At 42.2% G+C, this 26,228-nt stretch overlaps 1 protein-coding gene and 1 pseudogene across 1 annotated transcript in view; one reads left to right on the top strand and one right to left on the bottom strand.

Moving 5' to 3' along the window:
- LOC124803369 (hemicentin-2-like) overlaps nt 1–26,228 on the top strand; it is a 255,061-nt gene that overhangs the window by 85,872 nt on the left and 142,961 nt on the right. The window contains exon 3 of the mRNA XM_047264555.1: nt 23,816–23,964. Coding sequence (XP_047120511.1) covers nt 23,816–23,964 — 149 coding nt within the window. The remainder of the gene's footprint in view (nt 1–23,815; nt 23,965–26,228) is intronic.
- Nucleotides 5,399–5,516, bottom strand: LOC124803488 (annotated as a pseudogene).

Below are 26,228 nucleotides of genomic sequence, written 5' to 3'. Positions count from 1 at the left end.
AAATTTCTCTAAATTTATTGAGCTATTGACAAGGATTAAGGTGAATATCAGAGAAAACCCTTTCCTTTTTCGGGTGGGTTTGCAACTACTTTGGCTAATAATTCATCCTATCGGATTCTAGGTCAGAATATTTGATTCAATTACTCGTTGATTTACGAGTAAAGTTGTTATATTTAGTAGCACCAGACATACTATTCCTTGTTCTACAAGTTAATGACTTACAAACAGCAAACAATGGCGTGCCTGTTCAAGACGTGGAAGCAACTATGGGGATAAAGTCTTCGATTTATATGTTCCACAATTGCCCGTCTCTATATAACTAAAATTTATTAATACTGACAATTTCACTATCTGTCCTGGATGTTTTAACGGTATCTACTCATTGTCACCACTTTTTCCGCTTGATAAATCGGGACTTCATCACAATCCATTCATTACCGGTGACAAAAATGTAAGATGATCCAGAAGACATGAGCTTAATCCCCCTCCTGCAGTATTGATCCGGGATGTCATGGCTTCCCTCAATCGTTCCACGCCAATTGCTCGAAAAGCTTCTTTGAACCAACGCTTCGTCTGGTTAATCTTTTACCTTCGTATCGAGTCACACTCATGTAAATTTTTTTTAAAGATATAACCGCTATTTTGACTGTAGAACAGGTTTTATTTCACAATCTAGATTTCCGCCTTAGTCCATTATCAAATGTTACAAGTATTATAAATCATTAGACACGAGTAGAACCCAAGTCATCGTCAAACATGTATTTTCGGCTACATAAACTAATATTGTCAAAAATAAACGCGAGAACATTTGTGTAATATGCTAATTTATTGGCAATTAGCATGACTCAGTTGATATGGTTGTGAAAAAATTTACGACCAAATCACGGGTTTTTAAACTTTGTTACACTGTGTCTAGGCAGCTGGCTTAAATGGAAGGACTGTCTCTCATTTCGTACTGTGAACCATCATATCAAAAATATTTTAAGAGTATTTGAGCAGTATTTCCATAGGACACGAATAGATAAGTTTATCGCTAATTGTTTTGCCGGCCGTTGTGGCCGTGCGGTTCTATGCGCTTCAGTCTGGAACCACGTGACCGCTACGGTCGCAGGTTCGGATCCCGCCTCGGGCAGGGATGTGTCTGATGTCCTTAGGTTAGTTAGGTTTAAGTAGTTCTAAGTTCTAGTGGACTGATGACCACAGATGTTAAGTCCCATAGTGCTCAGAGCCATTTGAACGGTTTGAACATAATTGTTTTGTGTTTTAGAGGACATTATATTCGCCGTGACTATAGAAATGATTTGTTTCACATTTGTAATTTTGACCTATGGGCCATTTTCGAGTGGTACTGCAAAAGACTTTCTTTCAACACATTTCAGACTTTAAAATCCTCCGGCATGTATACATATCACAGTATTTCTACAGTGAAAAGGTTTATTTTTCACAATAAATGTATACATATAGTAGACTTTTAAGATCTGACAAGAGCTGAATCAGAATCTCCTGAAGCGCCATTTGAAAATGGCACAAAAGTCGAAACTTCAGTTGTGAAATAAATACTTTCTTCCTTCAAAAGCTCTGTATGACTGTGAACTCCGACTATGAGAAGTTGATTTGTTTGCTTTGTGTTTGTAAGTGCATTGAAGTAGAACGTTGTATCGGTTTAACAGTGAACTACCACTCTTGAAAAGGTAACAGTGACATAAAACTTCACAATGTTCTACAAGCAGCCCTCAGCCCTTTGATATGGTAAAAGGAAGGCCAATGTTGCTGGAGCCGTACTGCATCGTCTACACTGTCGCATAAACATCCAAAAATGAACCACCAATGCTGGACTCATCCACAGCAAACACTTGCGAAACATGTACATGAAAACATCAGCAATTATTTCAGCTACTAGTACTAGGATTTTGTAGAGCTATCACGATATGCTGAGTATGTACGATGTTACCTAGCGAAAATTTGTTCTTAACAAGGAACAGACTGCACTTTCAGCGTAGAGTGCTGTAAGATGTCTTGGTTAATAAAAGTATATTGCTGGGCCAAATATGCCCTTTTGATTACTACCATTCGCTGACACCTTGTTAATCTTTCCACGAATTCTTTTTTGCGTTAAACACGGTATGTATCCCTAGAAACCTCCACATCGTTGAGTGAAAAATGAAATCTCGAAAATCACTTGTTTCTCGTATTGTCTGATTTGTGTGCACGTTCCAGCAGCCGCACCAAAGAAACCAGACAGGCTTGAAATTTTGTTTTCGGAATAGATGGAGCGAGATATCACAAGCTGAGAAGCCTCTTTCGGCCTTACAATCTTGCTGCTACCACAGTTATGCGGAGGCATAAACACGTCAGCGAATTTCCTTGCGGTTCCTTCCCCCTCCGCACGAACACACATCACCTAAAGTAGTGTAAAATATGAAAAAAGTCACAGGAGTCTGGGAAGAAAATAAAGAAAAATATTTGTTGGACGCCTGCCTAATGGTTATGTCTGGAGGCCAGGGCTTCTCTTGGCGACGGCCGCTGACAGTGCGGCTGGTGGGAAATTCAATATCGCCGGCACCGTCAGGGAACGCAGCCAGCCAACAGAGTGTTAGAGGGTGGGAGTAGGGCGTGGGGGTGGGGGTGCGAGGAAGGGTGCAGGACGGCAGACAGAGTAGTCGCCCCGCTCACGGTGCTTCCGACGACACCAATTTCTCTTACACGAGCCAATTGAAACAGACTTGTTAAAGGCTTTAGCGCGTTTGTCACTATCTGGTAAATGCTCACATCTCACCAATTTGTCCGGTGTGACTCGCAGTTTAATTCACAGCTAAGCATTTTTCACACAAACACAATAAAAGTAAATGTTCCCACAACACTTGGCTCGCTGTCTATAGTTAAAACAGACGTCTCTGAAATGTAAGATTATACTAAATTTTTGACACACTGAGCTAAACCACTTGAACACCGACGCATGTATATTGAAATGAAAGACGCTGTTTCCCATCATCTTCGCGTACACTAGATAAGATCAACATCTCCGAATATGAGAAACTGGTACATTGGATTCCTACGAGCATTAAAGGTATTGAACACAAAGAATAAAAACCGCATAACGTGGGCGTAGAAGTTGTGGTGTGAGTATAAGCGGTTTTCCTGCGTGGCAGTTTTATAAAACTTCATCCTAATACTGCTACTTCTGACCGGGCAGCTTGGATGTTCAGTTTTGTTTGAAAATAAAGTAGTAAGCATTTTATCAGCTATACACAGTTAAATAAAATTCTTCCCCAATGAGGCCGGCCGTGGTGACAGAGCGGTTCTAGGCGCTTCAGTCTGGAACCGCGCTGTTGCTACGGACGCAGGTTCAAATCCTGCCTCAGGCATGGATGTTTGTGATGTCGTTAGGTTGGTTAGGGTTAAGTAATTCTAAGTCCTAGGGGACTGATGACCTCAATAATTAAGTCCCATAGTGGTCAGGGCCATTTGAACCATTTGAACTTCCCCGATGAAAGTTAGAGCATTTCCAATAACTTTCATTTGTCTTGAAACGCTGTCTTTATTCCTACGGTAAAGCCATATATATGCCTAATAATATTGCCTCTAAAAGTACTTCAGAATGATGTTAAACATCAACTCTTGCAGGAGTGAAGGGTGTTACAACTTCTGAATGGAGCGTTGCCTCGCCTAATTTGTACTATTAGTCTTTTGATTTCCAACAACATCTACTCTCGCATGCTGATACCCATCTACTCCATTCATTAGAATAGAGATATAACAAACGTTATTTAGTGCTAGAAAGAATAATACAAGAATACTTAATTAGAGTTTGAAAATTACAATAAAATTAACCTACAAACAAAAGTTCACATTCTACGGTATATGAAATCAGTGTATCCTTTGGATTTTGCAGTGACACTTCATTTATCCACACAAGATTAGTTATTATAAATGTCAGTGTTCTTGTTCGCAGTATTATATAACAACTCTATGATAACTGGTTTCAGTTGATTAGGAAACAATCAAATCTACGGAAACAACGGAAGAAATGGATAAATTGCCTTTCAGTTAATGTGAAACCACAGCAATATCTAAAAAAACATAATTTTTATATAAAAATTAAAATATTAAAAGCAGTAAAAGAAACCCAAATTACCTATTACGTTCTTTGTTAAAAGCTTTTGATATTAACTGAAGAAATTTTTATCGTTGTTCTGTTGTTTCCATACATCTGAATATTGTTGCTAATCGACCAAACCAGTTATCGTGTATATTTTATTACATAATGAAAAATCATTGAAGTCTTTAGCTGTGTCTCTCTTATCTGGCGGTGTCAGAAATTACACTAATCCACAAACACGGGATTCAAAATTTGGACCTTAAGAGGTATTAGCACTTGTCCGTCTTCGGTACTGTGAATCACATCTGCTCTACTGAAAGCTCTCTGCTGTTACAAAAGGCCTACTGAATGCAGTAGGCTAATGAGACTACATTTCCTTGTTTTTGCCCATGGATACGGCGTATAATAAACATCAACTGGTATGATTACTGAACGCTGTATTCACTGCTCTTGCGAAGTGCGGCACATACATTAGTTCCAAATGGAAGCAGCTGTGTTTTGATGTGTGAAATGCTTCGACTTTGTAGTTTTATTTTTGCACTCGCTATCGTAATGGAGGCCCAAACGGGACACGGATTCGAGTGTTGCTTCTATTGGACAGACCGCAACACGAGATTATGTTTTCAATTTTTCGTGTAAAAGAATATGCTTCTACCTTTGCGAAGGTAAAAACGTGTTCATAGTTCTCGAGGGATGCATTTTAGATGACATGTTTACTGGAGAGTACTGTATTGTTTTGGTCTGTACTACCACCCTTGGAACAATGGAATGTTCTCTAATGACCTGTAAATGCTGATGAGCTAAAACATAACGTCTAACCGCTTAATATGACGTTGGTCCAACTTTTTAATGCAGTACGGTTGCAGTTCAGCTGCGTTTGACGAGTTCCTGATAAATTTTCGGAGGTCTGTGACACCAGATGTCTATGCACAGGTCACGTAGTTCCCATTAATTACGGATCGGTGGTTTGTCAATACGGAGCTGGCTCCTGATAGCGCCACAGATGTGTTTCATTGTGTTGAGGAATACGGTGACCAAGACATCAGTGTGAGCTGTTGTGCCCCTTACATTAAAAACTGAAACTAAACTCTGAACAGGCCATGAAGGCCCAACGGTACAGACCGTCCGCCGTGTCATCCTAAATCTACATGCATCACTGTATGTGGATATGGAGGGCCATGTAGTCAGCACACCGCTCTCACGGCCGTATGTCAATTTATGATACCATGAGACCGGAGCCGCTACTTCTCAATCAAGTAGCTCCTCAGGTTGCCTCACAAGGACTGGGTGCACCCCGTTTGCCAACAGCGCTCGGCAGACCAGATGGTCACCCATTCAAGTGCTAGCCCAGCCCGACAGCGCTTAACTTCGGTGATCTGACGGGAACCGGTGTTACCACTGCGGCAAGGCCGTTGGCCACTCCTTAAACTACTGTACCACGATTTGGGCCAATTATGAAATGACGCAGATGGCCCGCGGTAATGTTCGTGTAGTCCTTAGCTGCCACGTTGCCTTGCATTGCTACCACAGTTCCCATGGAAACACAGGTAAATGCACCTCACAGCATAAACTACCTCCAGTGGCCTGCGTCTGTGTTGTATTGCACGTTTTAAGAATCCGTTAGCCTGTACGACGGAGTATCCCGAAACGACCGTAGATCTTGTCCGATCAGGTGACAGAATTCCACTGATCAACGGTCCATTCAACATGATCCTCTGTACACTGCAATCGTAATTAATAATCTCGTCCTGCTCGCCTCGGACACCTCATTTTGTGATGAGGTTGGGTATCCAACATCCTGTCGCTTAGTCGTGATCTCAGCGTCCCTCAAACACTTTACATTAATGTCCACCACAGTAGCAAGACAGCAGTCGACCAACTGCAACTTCTATGCAGTCTAAAATTTTGCTTTCTGTACTAAGTGTGACTTTTCATCTGCGCAAGTTTTTCACGTTTTTACTTTTTCATTTCTTTGAAACTTTCTACGGCACGAATTAAGTGTTTGTGAGGCCAGTCGTATTTTACATTTTGTATTTTGTCTGAATAATAATATTCATCTAGCAACTAACAACCGAATCCAAAACCCTTAACCACCAATAAGAGCTTCTCAATAACGTAGTTACCCTGTTCAGAACAAGTAAAAATACAAGCAGAGACAATAATATTTTAAGTTTTATTTAATTTCAACTGCGGTTGATGAATTTGGCCGTGAGATTAATTAAGATGGCTGATTACTTCAGGTGCAGAGGGGTAAGCAGGACGGCCACTGAAGTTTTAATGCGGCGGGCGGAACGTTTTAATGTTTGCCTTCCAGTACTTGCAACACACGGGCATACGTGACTTGCGTCCGTCTGTTCCTACGGTACGAGTTTTGACACTGAAGTAACTTGGATTGCTGAATGCATATTATAGAGACGGTCGCGTGCAAATGCGGTAGTATTTGTAGCAAGGAATATGTAAATTAAATTAAGGCCGTCGCAAAAAATCGCAATGAGTAGAAGACTGACATTCAAGGCATTCAGTGAACTTGTGTGATGGTGTCAAACATTGCAAATGTGTTTAAATAGAAGTGAAATTACTGCCATTAATCAGTTAATCGTCCGCTCGCCTAAGTATAATAAGTGCTTCGTCAGGCCCTTACAGAGTCACACCTTTGAGACTGCCGAGGGTAGCAGCAATGTGAAACAGAACAGTCAACAGGAAGTGTTCCGAATGGTGCTGACATTTAAAAATCAGCCCTTGGAAGCCGGCTGAAAATTCAACACGCCCTTCCTACAGCTATATTTGGGGCTCAAAACAAAGTAATCTGTGTAGGTTAGCAATTAATAATGACATAGGTACACATGCGGCCCATGGTGTCACACCACAAAGTCAGCGTAGGCTCTTGAGCAAAACATTTTAGCCGGTCGGTGTGGCCGAGCGGTTCTAGGCGCTACAGTCTGGAGCCGCGCGACCGCTACAGTCGCATGTTCGAATCCTGCCTCGGGCATGGATGTGTGTGATGTCCATACGTTAGTTAGGTTTAAGTAGTTCTAAGTTCTGGGGGACTGATGACCTCAGCAGTCCCATAGTGCTCAGAGCCAAAACATTTTAAAGAACACTGCCTTAGATACCTGATGTATATGCTGGCTACAGGCTGTAAGTATACGTTAGTTGTACTGCATATGAAACTTTTTTTCTTAAGTACCTACATGCATTGCTACATACATTACATGCAGCCTTTATCAGTACAACGCATCTGACATGCCATGTGTGACTGTTGTTACTGTACATACTTTATATGTAATCTCAATATTTAGATTTCCGACGCAAAGTAATTACACAGCCACTGAAAGTAAATAATATCAGAATGTGAGTCAATACAGTTATTGTTTCACTGAATCTAATCTGAATAGACAATCATTGTTACTTAATTGTGGAGACAATACTTAATTCCTGGTACTAATAATCAGCTGTCTTACGTCTGCAACAATAGATACATAATGTGTGCCATCTAATTGTGTTCCACCCCTAGGAGCTATAATAAACCAATTTGCTTTATCATTACTTAAATAAATCTTGTCATTCCCATACCAGAGTGCTACATTTAATCAAAACAAAACAAAAACAGCCTCTTAAATATCCAATGGCACTTAGAGTCTACATGAGGAATATTTTGAATACTAATTGCACTTCAGAAATGAAAATTTATGAACACATCTACATCGTTGGACATTGTTATTTACAAATAATTGAAATGTGTAATCAAATAGTAAGTTTATGAAATTAGTTCTTTAGGCAAAGCTTCCACAGAAATTAATTCCTTACACGAAATTCGCATTCGGTGTACACAAATTAAATGGCGTAAATGGTGATGTAAGTCATTCTTGAATATATTCATTTACGAGATACTAAAGCAAGAGTATCGTAGTAGGAAAACAATGCAAGTTACGAAATTTACAAATCCAAAACTAAAATATGTTCCCTAAACACGACATGCCACTATCGCAGTATTAGCCCCGCAACTGGGATTGCGAAAATTTGGCTATTACAACAATGGATACCTGCTTCCAGCCACGCTCGGTACCAAAGCCTCTCTCTTGCGCACCGACTGTTTGACAACAATACAAGCCTTGGAATCCAGAGAGTCTCCATAATGACACTACTCAGGGAAAGTGTTTACTATCGACAATATCACAGACAAAACTGCTGCTTCTCATAACGTAAAAACCTTCACATCCTCACCGTTTCCGAGAAGCTCGTTCACAGGCGTCGTACCATGGAACTCTGTCCTTTGGTAATGTTAATGGATTACCCCATTTAGGGCTGACACCGTCGCTAAAATGGTTCCTCATTCATCTCTACTCCGCGTTCATATTTTCCTATCGCCGTCGTATGCCCACAAAACTCTCAGGAGATTTTCAATCTCGCGATGGTCGGTTGTCAATAGATTGGCCCATAAGTATATTTTATGCACTATTGTGGGCGTCACAGAGTGCTCATAATGCTAGTATTATCCACTCAATAGCGCATTCTATTCTCACACTGACTCTGCGAATACTGACATTCTTTGTGTTTATGCACGTCCTCTGATTGATCTTACGTTACAGAATTCTGAACCTTCCTAATTTCCTTTGATGTCATCTGTTACGCAGAATAGCTTAATGGTCTAAACAATCGGCCATGCCGGAGAATGTGATGTGGAATCCTCCACATATGCATTGTATTCTAACAGTTGCCTCCTCCCAAAATAATCTGTCTGCTATTTAAAAAAATTGGCTCTGAGCACTATGGGACCTAGCTTCTGAGGTCATCAGTCCCCTAGGACTTAGAACTACTTAAACCTAACTAACCTAATGACAACACAAACATCCATGCCCGAGGCAGGATTCGAACCTGTGACCGTAACAGCAGCGCGGTTTCGGACTGAAGCGCCTAGAACAGCTCGGTCACAAAGGCCAGCTGTCTCCTATTCATTTACGCTATTACTATCTGCATATGTTCTTGTCATCTCATATTGCTTTTAGGTATAGCTATAGGATTTTATATAATTAGACAGTACGAGGAAGAGTCCTTGGGCTCTTACTGTTCACAATATGTATAATTCACCTAAACGGTTACGTCGGAAGCTAAATAGGGCTGTTCGCTAATGATATTGTTGTCTATGGGAGGGTTACAGCATCAGAAGACCATTGCAGAGAAGCTTGCGTAAAATTGATTATAGTATTTCGCATAATAGGCAAAAAAGTTCATTACTGTCCATTATTTTATTAGACATGAATCACTGAGAACACAAACCATCTTGAAATATCAAGGAGTCACCTTCCGGAACAGGTCCCGTATAACACTAATTGTAGTAAGAGCAGATGCCAGGCTAAGATTAATTGGAAGACTCATAGGAAAAAATAGTCAATCCACGAGGTAACTGGCTTGGAAAACACTTGTAACACTGATTCTTGGGTAATGCTCATTACTTTGAGACCGTTAGTAGGTCTGATTGGCGGAACGACACTATCAAGTACAGAGCGGTTTCGTCGCAGAATCGTTCACTAATTTCGAGAACATCTTGGAGACGCTCGACGAACCGTACTGGGAGATGCTACAATAGGGGCACTGTGCATCGTACATAGGTAAAATGCTGGAATTCCGACAGCACGCGCTCCTTTAGTTTTTTTTTTCCTTTATTGTGATTTTAATACCAGTATAACAGGTTGGCTGGCAGCAGCACAGTACGTCGCTCTTCAGCCAAAGATAGTTCAATGATAGAACAGAGAAGACCCATGGGTTGGAACAAAACGGCGGAGAAAAAACAGTAGAGACATTAACATAAAAAACATGAAGCCGTTCACACTCGATGACAATCCACACTATAAACTGTTGATACGAAGCACAAACACTGAAGATGTCGATGGCACTGGTGAACGATGGAGTGTGACGGGGAACACTGAACACTAAACACGACGGCATACACGAGACACTGATGGCGATGATCTCTGGCTTGCGAATGTCCACTTAGCGTGTGTGAGTCCGGGCACCTGCCAAGAGGGGAATAAGGGTGAGGTGGGGGAGAGGGGAGAACAAGGACGCCAATGGCTGAGGAGATGGGGGAAGGAGGAGAGGGACAGGGGAGGGGAAGCCCAGGGTAGGAGTGGGGAGAAATGGAGGAGGCAGGAAAGAGGGAGAGAAGGGAGGGAGGGTGCCAAAGGAGCAAACACAGGAAGAGGGTGGGAGGATCAAAGTTGGTAGGAGGGGTAGATGGAGGGGAGGAGGTCATCATCAGGGAGAGGGAGCTGGCGGAAGCCACCTTGGGAGAGGGTAAGGAGGGTGGATAGATGGAAACCGGGTGGAACGTGGGAATACATGTGCAGCAGTGGGTGGGGGTTGGAGAGGATGGGCGAGGAGGATCGAGTTTGCGGGAGGTGTGCAGGACCCGTACCCTTTCAAGGAAAAGGAGGAGGTGGGGGAACGGAATGAGATCGTACAGGAGCCATGTGGGGGAGGGGAGACGGATGCGATAGGTGAGGTGGAGTGCATGACGTTCAAGGATTTGAAGGGATTTATAAAAGGTAGGGGAGGGGTGGGAGGGCGGAGATCCAGGCCGGATGAGCGTAACAAAGGATAGGGCGGAAGAGGGATTTATAGGTGTGGAGTACGGTGGAGGGGTCCAAACCCCACGTACGGCCGGAACGGAGCTTAAGAATACAGAGTCGGGAGTGTGCCTTGGCTTGGAAGCTCCTTCAGCGTTCGGGCAACATTTATTACTTCCACTGACACGTCTCGCGAAACGACGACGATGAGAAAACCAGAGAGATCAGAGTTCATATGGATGTTTATCGGCAGTCGTTTGTCCCATGAGTTATTCGCTGATGGAACGAGGAGGGGAGCAACTTAAACTGGTGCCGGAAGGACCCTCCACCGCAAACCTTATTGTGACTTGCGGTGTGCACCGTTTGATGAAAAGTATTCGGACACCCCTGTGTAATGCGGAACTGACCACTAGATGTCACGAGAGGTGGACCCACCAGTATAAGATCAGCAGGGAGTGTTGTTTTCTCACAAGGGAACCTCCCCATCGCAACCCCCTCAGATTTAGTTATAAGTTGGCACAGTGGATAGGCCTTTAAAAACTGAACACAGATCAGTCGAGAAAACAGGAAGACGTTGTGTGGAAGTACGAAAAAAATAAGCAAAATATACAAACTGAGTAGTCCATGTGCCAGATAGGCAACATCAAGGCTAATTCAAAACCAGGAGCGCCGTGGCCCCGTGGTTAGCGTCAGCAGCTGCGGAGCGAGAGGTCCTTGGTTCAAGTCTTCCCGCTAGTGAATTCATTTTTTTTTCAGTTTATGTGACAAACTCTTATGTTTTCATCACTTTTTTGGGAGTGATTATCACATCCACAAGATAATCGAAATTGGGTAAGGTAGAAGAATCTTTTTACCCATTCGCCAAGTGTACTAGTTAGGTGGGTCGACAACATATTCCTGTCACGTGACGCACATGCCGTCACCAGTGTCGTATAGAATATATCAGACGCGTTTTCCTGTGGAGGAATCGGTTGACCTATGACCTTGCGATCAAATGATTTCGGTTCCCATTGGAGAGGCACGTCCTTTCGTCTACTAATCGCACGATTTACCGGTGCGGTCGCAAAACACAGACACTAAACTTACTACAGTGAACAGAGACGTTAATGAACGAACGGACAGATCGTAACTTTGCGAAGATAAAGATATTAAAATTTTCAATGGAGAGAAGATTTAAACCAAGAACCTCTCGCTCCGCAGCTGCTCACGCTAACCACGGGACCACGCGCGCTCCTAAGCTGATGTTAGCCTTGACGTTGCTTATCTTACGCATGGACTACTCAGTTTGTATATTTTGCTTATTTTTTCATAGTTCCACACAACTTCCTGTTTTCTCGATTGATCTGTGTTCAGTTTTTCAAGGCCTATCAAGTGTGCCAACTTATATCTAAATCTGAGTGGGGTGCGATGGGGAGGTTCCCTTGTCAGTAGAAAAGCAGTGACGACATGATGGGTCGGTCACGAGAACTCAGTGACTTCGAATATGGTCACTGGATGACATCTGAGTATTCATGAGGAATATTTCTACCCTTCTTTTTTGTATGCGAGAATGAGGTGGAAAGGAAGAGAATAGGCGGGAATTCGGGATTCCAGCCACAATGGGCAATGCGACAATGCAGTGCCGGAAGTTAAAAATTCGTGCCCGGACTGAGAGGGACTCCAACCCCAATTTACCGCTTCTCATGAGCGGCTGCTTTAACTTCTTCGGCCATCCGCAGCGACTAAAATTGTTGATTACTGCATAAAATCGGACGATATTAGGGCAAATTTTCAACTTTTATCATTGCATTTTCACAATGCTGTGTGCAGTTGGAAGCCACTAATTCCGGCCCATCCTTTCCCTTTCGTTACCCGTCTCTACATTAGATGAATGTATGCATCAGCCACGTCGTGACGAGTGGTGTCTATTCAGTGCAACATGGCGGCAGCTCCTTGCTGCTTGTTTCGGTGAGATCTACTAATACAGTCCGAACTCCTAAGGAAACCAATACTTTGCAAGTGTGGGTTAATGGACGAGGGATGCTGCATTGGAGCATGCGACAAGCTGAAAATCTGAGTCGGTCATTCCTGCCATTCTGATTAAACAACTTTACCAGCAGTGCACTGTCTTCCTTCTCAATAGCCATTGCTTTTTACAGCTACGAAGCGCAAACGGCTGTAGGCGAAACAATAGCCATATATAGAGCTATGAAGAGTCGTTGCCATAGAGGCGTTTACAGAATCCGTAGTAGATATGCGAAACAGCTAGATGTAGCGTAGAGAACACTTTCACAATTGAAGGAGTTTTCACGAATACATGAAAATTTAAGCGCTTCGAGAAAATTGGCAAAATGTGTACCCGAACAACGGCAGGTTTCCAGAATGAAATTTTCGCTCTGCAGCGGCGTGTGCACTGATATGAAACTTCCTGGCAGATTAAAACTGTGTGTTGGACGGAGACTCGAACTCGGGAACTTCACCTTTTGCTGGCAAGTGCTCCACCCTCTGAGCTACCCAAACACGACTCACAACTCGTCCTCACACCTTTAATTCTGCTAGTACCTCGTCTCCGACCTTCCAAACTTCACAGAAGCTTTCCTGGAGGAAAAGGTACCGAGTTCGAGTCTCGGTCCGGCACACAGTTTTAATCTGCCAGAAAATTTCAATGCCAGGTTTGTCGTACAGTAAATTTATAATTATGTGCTTCTGTGAGGTAACCCTTCCTGAAACGGGAAATGACTTCCAATTTTGTCTAGTTTGGTGGTACCTTTCGTTGCTCCAGAAACTTTCTATAAAATGTTGAGAGAAGGGGAACATGTACTTTCCCACAACCTCTGTAAAATTTAACAAATTTATCTAGTGTAGATGAATTTGCACTTTCATGTGAAGATTCGAAGCAGGAAGCCCGAAGTCATCATTTCAGTGTTTTCTGTGCCATCTTCATTTCGGTGTCGCAGAGACTGAAGAGATGAATCCGCTCTGCTTATTGACTACACGTTCTTTGCTGTTCATGGAAGGAAGGTGAGGTTGGAAGAGGTCGCGGCCAGTAGTGATTGAAAGTCGAAAATTCAAAGAAAATGTATGCTTTTATTGAAGTTTAGCGTTAGCCACCTGCTCTGGCGTAGAGCTGAAGCATGAGAGACACACAAGCACACGGCTTAAATACCCAGGAGTAGGAGCAGTTGAGATCGAGATTCAGTTGTGTCTCTCTGGAGGCAAACGCGTGAAGTAGTCACGTGGTCTCTCTCCCTCGCGTCCTGATTGGTTATTCCAGTATCGCAGGGCTATGCTACGTCTCATTGTGGGATTTGTACCGTCCCTGGACTTTGGAACACTATTTTATCACTCAAATAACGGTACTGTCCCATCGACTAACGACCACAGAGTACTTATGTGCAACACGACATTTAAATGCCAATCGTTTATCGTCAACTGAAGCTTAAGCTTTTTCAATTTAAATCTTAATGTCAGCAACAAACCTAACAGGCTTATGGTTGTAGCTGTAGTGTGGAAGCCTTATGATCGTTAGGTTTCCTGTTGCCAACAACTTTTTAATTGATAAAGCTTAAGCTTCAGTTCACAATACGCCACTGGTACGTCGAAGCGGTATGAATTCTATGGTCATCAGATTAAAATGGTAGGTGCGAGATGCAAGTTGCAAGCTCCCACACCACTTTATAAACATATCTTCAAAACAGATTTACTGTTAGTCTCTTCTAAACTTTTAACACTTGAACACAAATGGTCAGTTCAGAAAATTTTAAACAAACTCTGATAACCAGCATTAAATAAGATTATTAACTTTGCAACTCTGATTGCTAATAGTAAAATAATATTGACAGTAAACTATATGGACAAAGAATTGCAAAAAGATTATAAAAGTATGACCTTCCATCCTTAAAACAAATAATTACAGCTCATAATTTTAGAAGCAGATGACTCGAGAAATCCATCAAGACAATCAGTTAAACAACAGACACAATCCTCGTAAATCCATTGACAAACAAGTGATAAACAACAGTAAGACAATCACTTAAACAACAGATACAATCTTCGCAAATCCACTGACAAGCCAGGGACAAACAACGGTATTTTTAAAAGTTGTGGGTCTTTCGTTGCACTTGCAGGGCTTTCTCTTTACGGTAGTCCTCGTATTCTCCCTGCTAGTTAGAATACCTTATGATACCTAACCTGTTAGCAGCCTGCATAGACAAGAAGTCACAGGGCTTAATTAACGTCTTTAATAACGGCAAAGAACATACGTAAACATGCAAGGAAAATTTGCAGTGAAAATCAATTACAAGTGTTAGAATTATCCCTTGGCTTTAAATGCCACAAACCCATTCAATAATTATCTTTTAATTGATCCTCTTCTGATTAAGCCAATAGATGATTGCTCCCTCTCACACCAACTTAACAAACCAACAATTTGAATGCCTTTCAGACACTTCAAGTAAGAAGTAACTGTTTGATCAATGCAAGCCAGAGCACCTGACTTTGTCAAACAATTCCTGATCAACAGCAGAGCAAACAGATTAAGCCAGTTACTCGTATTCCACACGCACTCAGTAAGTCAACACCTAGTTCACAAACATCTCCTGAGTTTATGAGAAGCAACAGTGTCAGCCCACTTAATTGTATTAGAATTGGAAACAGTTCAGCGATCATCCATTCAGCAAATCTGTATGTAGTACCTGAGTAAAAGGAACTCCCTTTTAAGGACAAAATAGCTAAAGTGCGGTAATACAACAACAACAACAGCACATACATGTTCTTTATACATCCACACCGTACTAAATTGTAGCCAACTGAAGTTAAGACGTTTCTTAACGAGCGAAAGAAACTTGAACAGTACAACGTGGGCAAATTACAAATACTAAATCACTTAAACGAACGAGCTGTTTCATAACATATACTCGCAGCCGCGTGCCACACCACCTCGCGGAGTATCCTCGCACCACCGCGGAACCGATCTTGAACTCTTGAGAACAATTGACACGACGCGCGCACTTAAATTGTGTTACAGTCAAAGAGCCTCACACCAGCATCTCTAATCGGAAGACTAAACCACGGACATCCTTCGATGATCAGAGAGGCACTACTCTGTCAGGCCGCGAAGCCAGTGTACACGGCTCACAGATTATGGGACAATCCTTTCACCAGTCATATCAAGAAACAAAAAAAAAAAAATCACAGAAAACTAGTAAATATTTTTTACTAACCTTACAGCACTTTGAATGTTTATTTCATAAAGAAAGGAATACTGTTCAAAGTTTTTTAATACAAGTTAGAAAATGTGGGGAGACACAAATGCTGCACGTCAAGCATGAAAGCAGTAGCCATACTCGTCCAACACGCGAAGAAGCATATTTTGCGATACGGATTTCACCGATGCAATGACACGATCCTGCAGGTCGGCCAGAGTATTTAGTAGTCAATGGATGTAAATACTCTCCTTAATACAGAAAAAGTGGAAGGTCGTGCGACCAAGAGATCTCGTTGGCCAGAGTTGTAGACGTCCAATGCGACCTATCCGCTGCCGAGAAAAGGTTTTATTTAAAAATCCTTCGACGTGATGGTGACAATTGGGTGGTGCTCCGTCTCGTTGGTAAATGAATTGTTGTAAATCTTCGCTAACTTGAGGGCTACGAACAAGACTGTCTTTTATTCGTCTGGCGGGCTTTTCCCTTTCCAGAGAGATTCTGTTTGTTGAAACTGCTTAAACCAACGGCTTGCGCTTTTCCTACTTGGCGGTTCAATAGCGAATCGGAGACGAAATGCCCGTTGCACTGTAACAGGCGCCGCACTACTTGCAGACTCAAGAATGCAGAAACCTTCTGCACCACCGTAACCGTTTTATTTACGACTGCGCATCAGCGCAAGTACCCTAACGGCCATTAAGGCAACTCTCACTGCCCGAGTGAGCGTTTATGCAGCTCGTCTTTAACAAAAACAAAACGTTGGACAATAATTAATAGATCTGTAGCTAAGCAGACTAGGTAGCATAAAAAGTCATATACGAGAGGGAAATCACTTTATTGATCATAAACTCTGCATGACGCGTTTCGGCATTATTTCCACTTTCAAAAATTTAAATTGACTTATAGCAAACGAAACTGCATACAAAATATATTTAAAAACTTTTTAGATAGTAATAACTGAACAACATCAGACAAACGCGCGAACACACTTTACTCCTACCTGCCCCAGTTGAGATGACAGACTAGTAAGCGAATTCCCATAAAACTGTGATAGTAAGACAAATCTGTCATTAGGTGGCTGCAGATTGTACATGGTAGCGCAGTGTCATATATGACACGATAACAAATCATATGGAGTGACAAAATGAAATGCGTTACATCAGTGCACATGGAAGTAACACATTTAATGAGCTGATTTAATAACATAATAGAAGGGAACATTAGAAAAAGTCACATGTAGTTCATATGATCCAAGTACTGGGCGGATATATTTCACATTGTTATTTTAACATGGTCTATTCTTTCGTGTCCTCTCTTCCACTACTCCTTACTTTTCTCGACCTCTCACTTCCAGCAGCCACCTGCCGCTTCACCCCCCCCCCCCCCACCCCCCCGCTCCATCTTTCCCTTCCCATAGCCCTTTATTTTCAGTTTAAGTTATTAGTATCCAAAAAAATTATGGCAATGTATTTTTTGTATATGAGTTTGTTTGTTATGTTCCTATTTTAGATTCCTGATGAAGAAAATACACGCATTTGTGATAAATGAAGTCATTCTTCACATGCAGTATGCTTTTACTCGACTAGCCAGCTTAACTACAGATCTACGCATATTTACTCGAAAAGTCGCTATGTCATTCGGTTTGTGGAATCTTCCTCATACGTGTCGAGAAATTCACATCAGTTACATTATATCCAATTTTAAAAACACTTTACATTAATTTATGTGTTTCCGCGTTGTTACTGACAACTGGGATTGTACAATGTGATTTTTTCCACCTTGTACAAACTCTAGGGATTGAGGGATGAGAGGATACGACACAAAAATTGTCTAATGAACTTATGTCCAGACATGCATTGTTTCCAAGAGATCATTTATACATACATTGTTCCAGAGACTGAGGTTTAACAGGCGCTGTAGCATGCAGCCACAGTTACAGTATGTGCTGAAAATGGTTTCTACGTTCCTCAACGCATATACCATAGCATTTTCTGTCTCCCACGATCACATCTACCAAAAACAATCCGAAAAGTGCCAAAGGCAGCATGAATATGCTGCTCCATTGTCTCCACATGTGGAATGGGCTCTGCGTACACGATATTTTTGACATGGCACGGGCTGAGATTCGGTGAATTAGCAAACCATGCAACTGGACCCCCTCGTCCGATCCCTCGACTAGGGAAGCCACGATTGATAGTCGTCCGGACTTTAACGGCAAAGTGGGCTAGAATATCATCATGTAGCAGCCACATAACCCTTCGAATCATCAATGGCACTTTTTCGAGCAGGGTAGGCAAGGTCACTCGCAAGAAACGCCGATAGTTCCTGTCGGTTAGACGATGCACAAGAAAGACTAGCCCCAAAATACGGCCGGAAATTATCCCGGTCCACAAATTCCTGCTGCATCGATGCTGATAATTCGCTGTCACCATACATGGGGTTCTGCATACTATCCCCCAGGTGACTGTTATGAAAGTTGGAGAAACCACTCCACGTATATGTGGCCTGATCTGTGAATAGGATGGATGAGACAAATCCCGGAATCGTAGTTGCCTGGTGGAGAGACCAGTGACAAAATTGCTCCTGGTGTGGAAAGTCTGTCGCTAGTAATCCCTCCTCGCGCTATAAGTGATAAGGATATAACAATTGTCATGGGGAATGTTCCACAGGGTCGTCTAGCTTACCCTGTACTGACGCGACAACTGTTTGACTGTTTGGTGCTGACACGGCGGTCGCCTCCACAGTGTTAATCACATTTCTCTCCTAGTTTGGTGATCGAACATTTCGGGTACGATCTTCATGATTTCCTGCTTCCGGAATCAACCATGTCTCTGACAAATTCTGAAGCACTGTGGCAAACACTGAATTGTGGGATTTCAAAACAAATGTGCCCCCCCAAATATGTACCCTCAGACACAGAGCAGAAATATTAAAAGTTTTGGATGGTTTCGTTGTCTAGGAGGTGGGATACGTAGTTACCGCATTACATGCCAAATACTGTCGAGTCTGCAGTTTACAATATGAAACACACATGAATCGAGTGTTCGATGGTTCCTATCACTCGGCAGTTGCAAATTTTGGATGTAGCATAGAAATTTATAAATGAAAGATTGCAATTAAATAAAATCTGCAGGTCCTATTTTACCGACTTTAAATGATGAGTATGGTAGAAGTCATTTTAAGAATGCTGTTTATTTCTGCAAAACACTTATTGGTGTCGATGGCCCAGCAATTAAATAAAATTTTCACTTGAGTAACTGGGAAACAATAGATTATTACCAGAACGAGATTTTCACTCTGCAGCGGAGTGTACGCTGATATGAAACTTCCTGGCAGATTAAAACTGTGTGCCCGACCGAGACTCGAACTCGGGACCTCTGGCAAAGGTCCCGAGTTCGAGTCTCGGTCGGGCACCCAGTTTTAATCTGCCAGGAAGTTTCAATAGATTATTACTTCACGTTATTAGTTATGAGCAACAACATAGTTCGAGAGATATTCACTTCTAAACGCATACTACGTCTTCATTGCAGAAGCCACGGAGATCTCACAAGTGCTACAGTCGACTCTACAGACTATTTCTATCTCTCACGACCACACTCAAGCTGCTCAACACACTCCAAGTCTTTCCTGCGACTGTCAATCATGCCTTCCCGTCCAGCACTTCCCGTCTCTTGTGTACACCCAATCCTCAACACCCACTTCCACCCAATATATCCATTGACTTCGGTAGTCGCCTACAGTAGTAACGAGCGCTGTGATTGGCTAGAGTAATCCCGCTATGTCTCCAAGCCAACGTACACTCACAAACATATTGAAACACATGCAGAATACTGGATTCACATTTAAATAACTGGAAATTAAATAAATATTCCTACAGCTGGGCTATAGAAACATACATTATGAAATAAATAACATTTAAAGAAACACATATGAAAGGAATAGAAACAAAAATAGGCCAGTATATGAATAGTATACATTGGATACAAACAGAGACGAAGACGAATATATATAATTATAAGCATGGTGCTACCGTTTTTTTTTTTTTTTTTTCGTGTAACTGTGGTGTACTTACGGTCTGACGTGATCAATAGTAATCGGCCACTTTGACCTCCAATAACTCATGCAACATTCAAGTTACATGCCTGTAATTCACAGCAATTTATATTTACACATAGCTTTCTAAAGACATGTCGGTCGACAAAAGCGGATGAACCGTTTAGATTTTGGAAATTCGTTGGGTGTTACTTGTATAATTTACAGCCAGATAATAAGCTTTAAACTATTAAAGATATTAAAAATCTGATTACACCATCAGAATCGTCATGCAAATAATGGTGATGTACATGTTTCTTTTTAAGTTATAATGATTCCTCTGGCTATTATGAATTTCTACTTATACAGTGAAATGTCTGCCATCGTGGTTTCACAAAGTCCGCCATCTTTGGCACTCCTGGCATACAAATCTCCTTCATCAACACAAAGCACAGCGTCAACAAGGAATTCCCAGCCACGCCGTCGCCGTGGGCCACGCGCTTGGGCTACCCCACTTGCTCCGGCTACTGTTCGGCACCACCCTGTTGCTGACGAGCCCCAGCTTGCAGAGCGGCCCGTGGGGCCACGCCAACTCCGAACTTAAGCATACTTTTCAGGGCGCCACAACTCGCCCGTTGCCTCACACACCACTGGTTTGCCAGAATGTTCAGAAATAGCGCCCTACCGTTCATACAAGTACATATAAAACAAATTACAAAGAACAGAATAAAATGATCAAAACGCTGGGAAAATAGTGTTTACAAAATTTTTGTAGTGATGTGGAAGCAGCAGGAATTTCGATATGAACTTAAACTAACACAAATTATGAACTACAGGGCATATTAAGTAAATGCCAGCATTTCAGTTATGCATAAAAAATCTTTTGTACAAGAATTAATTTTTTTTAAATGCACTTTCCGTTATGTGCGTTTTTGTAAACACTTCTTGTGTCACTCACTCAGTGCTAAGGTACCTTCTTGCACTAATTTTTCCGTCACACTACACACGCCCACACGGATTTTTGCACGATGTATTGACCAACTCACATCAGTCTTTTGACTAAGTGCCTCGCAGAAATCGTGTCTACCTCCGAATTTCGAGCTCCACCGTTTATCGCGACAAATCTGTCTACAACGAAAACCAAAAGTAGAAACCCGTCGACAAAACCATTTCCCAAGCCCCACCAGCATCTCGCTAAGGATTTCCTCCAGCGGAAAATGGTACTTTAGGAACAAAGTCACAAGGCCAACGACTCAATCACAGTAAGCTCAAATTCCCAAAAGTTTTATTTAATTGACTTCAATAAATTATTCCTACTTCCACACACCAAAAAATGTGTACACATACAATTACAATTTTAATACCCTTCAAATTGACCACTAAATTGTTTTCCACACTCTTATACAAAGCATAAATCAATACATATTTTACTTAAATCCACGAAGTCACTGACCTCCATGCACCCTCATTGCCTTAACGTCCCCCTCTTGCACACGTACAGTGTCACAATAAACTAACCAATTACCAATGAATCCCCCAAGTAAAACATATAAAATTATCCCTCTAAAATTGCTACCGCTAATTCATATTAGAATACTTTCACTTCTTCCCTTCTCTGTATACAGCCCAACTCCTTCACGATTGTTCATTAGACTCTCCCCCAGGACATGACTCAACGCTCTTACAAAAACTGCCAGAAAAATTTTAAGTCTGAATGCTAACAATCTAAATCGGTAGCTTTGCCCTTCAAAAAGGAAAGAAGTGTACGGTCTACTTTCCTCTGCCAATGGTATCTGCCAAAATCTCGAAGTCAGATCAACACTGGACATTAAATCAATATTATTAATGTGGTGTCACCGCCAGACACCACACTTGTTAGGTGGTAGCCTTTAAATCGGCCGCGGTACGTTAGTATACGTCGGACCCGAGTGTTGCCACTATCAGTGATTGCAGACCGAGCGCCGCCACACGGCAGGTCTAGAGAGACATCCTAGCACTCGCCCCAGTTGTAAAACTGACTTTGCTAGCGATGGTTCACTGACAAAATACGCTCTCATTTGCCGAGACGATAGTTTAGCATAGCCTTCAGCTACGTCATTAGCTACTACCTAGCAAGGCGCCATTATCAGTTACTATTGATATTGTGAATCATGTACCGTCCAGACCGACGTTCACCATCAATGGATTAAAGTTAAGTATTCCACCAGATACGTCCTATTTTCTAAATACTAATTTCCTTGTCCTGTTCCAGACCTCACGACAGCCTGCGTGAGCTAAAACGCGTGCCCTTCGGCCTTCTCTAGTAACACGGTGTTGGCTCTCCTCCCAACCGAAACAATTAAAATTCTGCAACAGTTCCTCCATATTCACCTACAATTACTTTGTTTATTTTTCTCACATCGAGTACAATTGTGTCCGAGTTATCACGTTTTTTTAACAATAACGATAGGATTGCAGTAATCGTTCCTACATTGTTCGACTATACCGCAATCCAATATTTGTTTTAATCGAATTCTGACGGCATCCCGATCACTTCCTCACTCCAACCCTCAGTATCTATGGCATGAGCAAACCGATTTTCCCCTGTTCAAAGTCTTTTAAATTTTACTTGCCCTTTTTCATTCTGCAATTTTAATTCTAGGCTTTTCCCTACACAATTAAGCAAAGTATTGTATTTGCACAGGAAGTCAGTTCCCTAAATTACCTCCTTCACTAGACCACTCACTACAAAACTATATATCTTTAATTTTTTTCTCCACATTTAAATTCTAAAAGTATTTGTTGTCATTTTGGCTGAAATTTTAATCTGAACGATAGTGACTGGGAAGATAGCTAGTTTCCTATTTTTGATCATGCTCCTAAAACTCTTCGACGGCACTGACATATCTGAATCTAGAAGTGCATCTACCATTTCATTGCCTACTTTAATTTCAATATTTGGCTGTACATCTACCATTTCCTTTCGTTCTAAATATTTCTCCCTTAACAAATCATTGTGTACGTCTCGTCCCTTGTCTTCAAATTCTAGGGTACACACATTCTGTTCCATCCATCCCTCAATCTCATATTCATCCCAAAATAACTCATTAAATATTTCCTTCGCCCTAAAATCGTTCCTTCCTTTTTCTAAACCTCTAGCAATTCTAAACGTCTCTCGTTTCCACATATGGGGCAGTAACGACCGTAACGTTCTACCGTAACAACGCCAATCAGCCACACTAAAACTACACTACTCCTTCAGATACCAATTCGTACGAACTTCACTACACAAGCTTCCTGCACCCACATTATTTACTTCAGACCTCTCTAAATTGTCTGTTAGTTCTTCCACACCTTTCGCCGAGTCACTACCCGCAACATGCACAACTTTACCTCACGCTACTGTGGTTGTTGTCGGCGGGGAAATGTCTCCTGATACAATCATTCTGCCCGCCGCCCGTCGCCATTTGTCTTTCCACAAGTAAACACCATGTCGGCAAGCTCTCGATTTGAATACGAAACCATTGTGTACAACGCTGTATCACATCTGCTACAAGGTGAGTCAGCAAGAGAAGAGAATCGGACGCCACGTTAGCAATTACTATGGCTGAAGGGGGCGCTAGGGGCATGCGAACTAACTCTGGCAGCATGGTACAGCATGTATTAGACCGCAGTTCCTGTAACAATGTATGATTGAATATATGGTTTATAGTACGGAAATCCTGCATTTGCGGACGTCATTTTTTGTTCCCCATCCTCTGGCCGATCAATCGCTAGAGTTAGTACACGATGGAGTAATCATACTGTTCAGTATTTTTAGGATTATTAGTCAACTGTTAAAACTCGTTGATGGCTTCTCGTATATTATATATTACATGTATTAGTAAACAGTGGTAGTGCTAGAGACAGAGTAACACGGCACTGGCGACGAGTGACACGTGTGTCGCGTGTTGTGACAGAGTCCGGCAGGCGGCCGTCGGCCCGCACGAGCGCCACCCCGCGGCCGGCCGACCCTGTGTTCGACACCAGCCTGGTGACCGACGTGAGCGTGCCGCTGGGAGCCACCGCCGTGCTGCACTGCCGCGTCCGGAACCTCGCAGGACGACCAGTGAGTATGGCTGCCTTACTACCTCACTGCCTTACTAGCTTCTTCACTATCTCTCAGCAGCGCTGTAAGGTGCCGAAGTGGTGTCATATCGAGAGACATGCACCCGTCGAACGGTCTACCCGACGGGAGGCCCTAGTCACATGACATTTTTGTTGGCAGTGCTGTACCAACTAAAGGGTGTCATGAGAAAACGGTGAAACGGGATTATCTTTGTTTTGGTGTCATTCAGAAAACGTATTACCCAAAGTGCTAAAATACCGTAGATAGCGCATAACAAAAGGTGCACGCTGTTGTGTAAGAGATGCTGTAATTCTGCTTGTCAGTCACCACTTAGCGAGTACTCTCAGTGTCACTGTTGCTACGGCTAATATAATAACACTGTCCTCTCTTGTTTTTATTTCTGCGTCAGCTATGACGCTGGGTCTCCGATACCGTTTGGTCATTAGAACTCAGCGATAATAAAAATTTATGACTCAACAGCGTCTCGTGTTAATATCATAATAATTAATAACGAAATCTGACAGGGGAGTCAGACGAAGTTTGTCTCACAGCTCTGGACATGGAGGGATCTAGAGATGTTGTGAAGACAGCTTCCCCAAGGGAGTAACCTCTGGAGAAAAAAAAAAAAAAGAAAACATCCTGCTGGGCCTGAAGCAGTAAAGTGGCTGTCCCACCACTGCGTTACCCTTGCGCAGCGCTCGTAACGCAGCTAGCGAAAAATTGATGGCACTGGTGAACTTCAGATTAGCTTCGGAAACCGGAAAGATAAAATGGTACTGAAATACGCAATGTTAAAGTACATCTGAACATGGATGTAATGAAATAGGGGACGTACGTGGTCTTCCCAATAAAGGACGTGAATTACTACAAGAAGCAAAGAATTAGACTTGGTTACAGTGTCGGAGGCCAAGAATGAGCCGAGGGGAACCTGTTATCTGGCGGATTACTCATTAGTGTACTGTGGTGTTCTTAGTGAAACAAGAGTCGCAGCAGAAGCAGCTAATCTGGTAAATGAGAATTAAAGGAGTAGGACGAGGTCTTACGATTCGGTACATGAAAGCCGATTCTAAATGGCTGGATGATATGTGACAGTTATATGCCTCTAAAGAAGGAAGTGAGAGAGAGTCTGATAAATGTTACATGTAATAATATAGCGTCCTTAGTTCCATAAATAAGAATGATGATATTGTCATGGGAGAAGACGTCAGTGTTAGTATAGGGCAAAATCCCACTGGGGACGTAATTGCCATAATGATGAAGCACAAATTGATCAGAATGGAGAAAGTTACAGGAAATCACGAATTTCGGTTCATTGCAAATATAGAATACATTTTTTAGACAGACAGATTGACAAATATACCTAAGTGTCCCGGGTATGCAGATCAATAAGAGATTAATTAGTGACAAATTAAACTATGGGAAAATGATTTCAACACATGGTAGTGATGAGTGGAATGGAAATTAACTCTGATAACCTGTTAGTAAGAGGGAGAGTAAGTCTTAAAAGAAAATGGGTAAGAACAACACACATAAAAGAAAACTACAAAAGAAACAGTATGGGAAACTAAGAACCATCAGAACTTTGTATCACTCACATATAAGATTATACACTAAAGACCCTAAGTAACGGTTACACCTGCCTAACATTGTGTAGGCCCCCACAAGCACGCAGAAGTGCCGGAAAAACCAGTAAAGGACTTTTAAATGTTGAATATTGCAGCACTTCATATACACTGAAGAACCAAAGAAACTAGTACACCTGCCTAATATCGTGTAGGGCACCCGCGACCGCGCGGAAGTGACCAAACACAACGTGGCATGGACTCGACTAATGTTTGAAGTAGTACTGGAGGGAATTGACACAATGAATCCTCCAGGGCGGTCCATAAATCCGTAAGAGTACGAGAGGTGAAAATCTCTTCTGAACAGCACGTTGCAAGGCATCCAAGATATGCACAGTAACGTTCATGTCTGGGGAGTTTGGTGGCCAGCGGAATTGTTTATACTCAGAAGAGTGTTCCTGGAGCCACTCTGTAGCAATTCTGGACGTTTGAGGTGTCGTACTGTCCTCCTGTAATTATAGAAGTCCGTCAGAATGCATAATGGACATGAATGGATGCAGGTGATCAGAAAGGACGTTTACGTACGTGTCACCTGTCAGAGTCGTATTGTCAGAGTCGTATCTAGACGTATGAGGATCCCATATTATTCCAACGGCACACGCTCCATGCCATTACAGATCCTCCACCAGCTTCAACAGTCCC

The sequence above is a fragment of the Schistocerca piceifrons genome, chromosome 6, assembly GCF_021461385.2.
Source record: "Schistocerca piceifrons isolate TAMUIC-IGC-003096 chromosome 6, iqSchPice1.1, whole genome shotgun sequence".
In the NCBI taxonomy this organism is placed as follows: domain Eukaryota; kingdom Metazoa; phylum Arthropoda; class Insecta; order Orthoptera; family Acrididae; genus Schistocerca; species Schistocerca piceifrons.
Note: the sequence above shows the minus strand (reverse complement) of the source record. Positions and strands in the feature narration are given on the sequence as shown.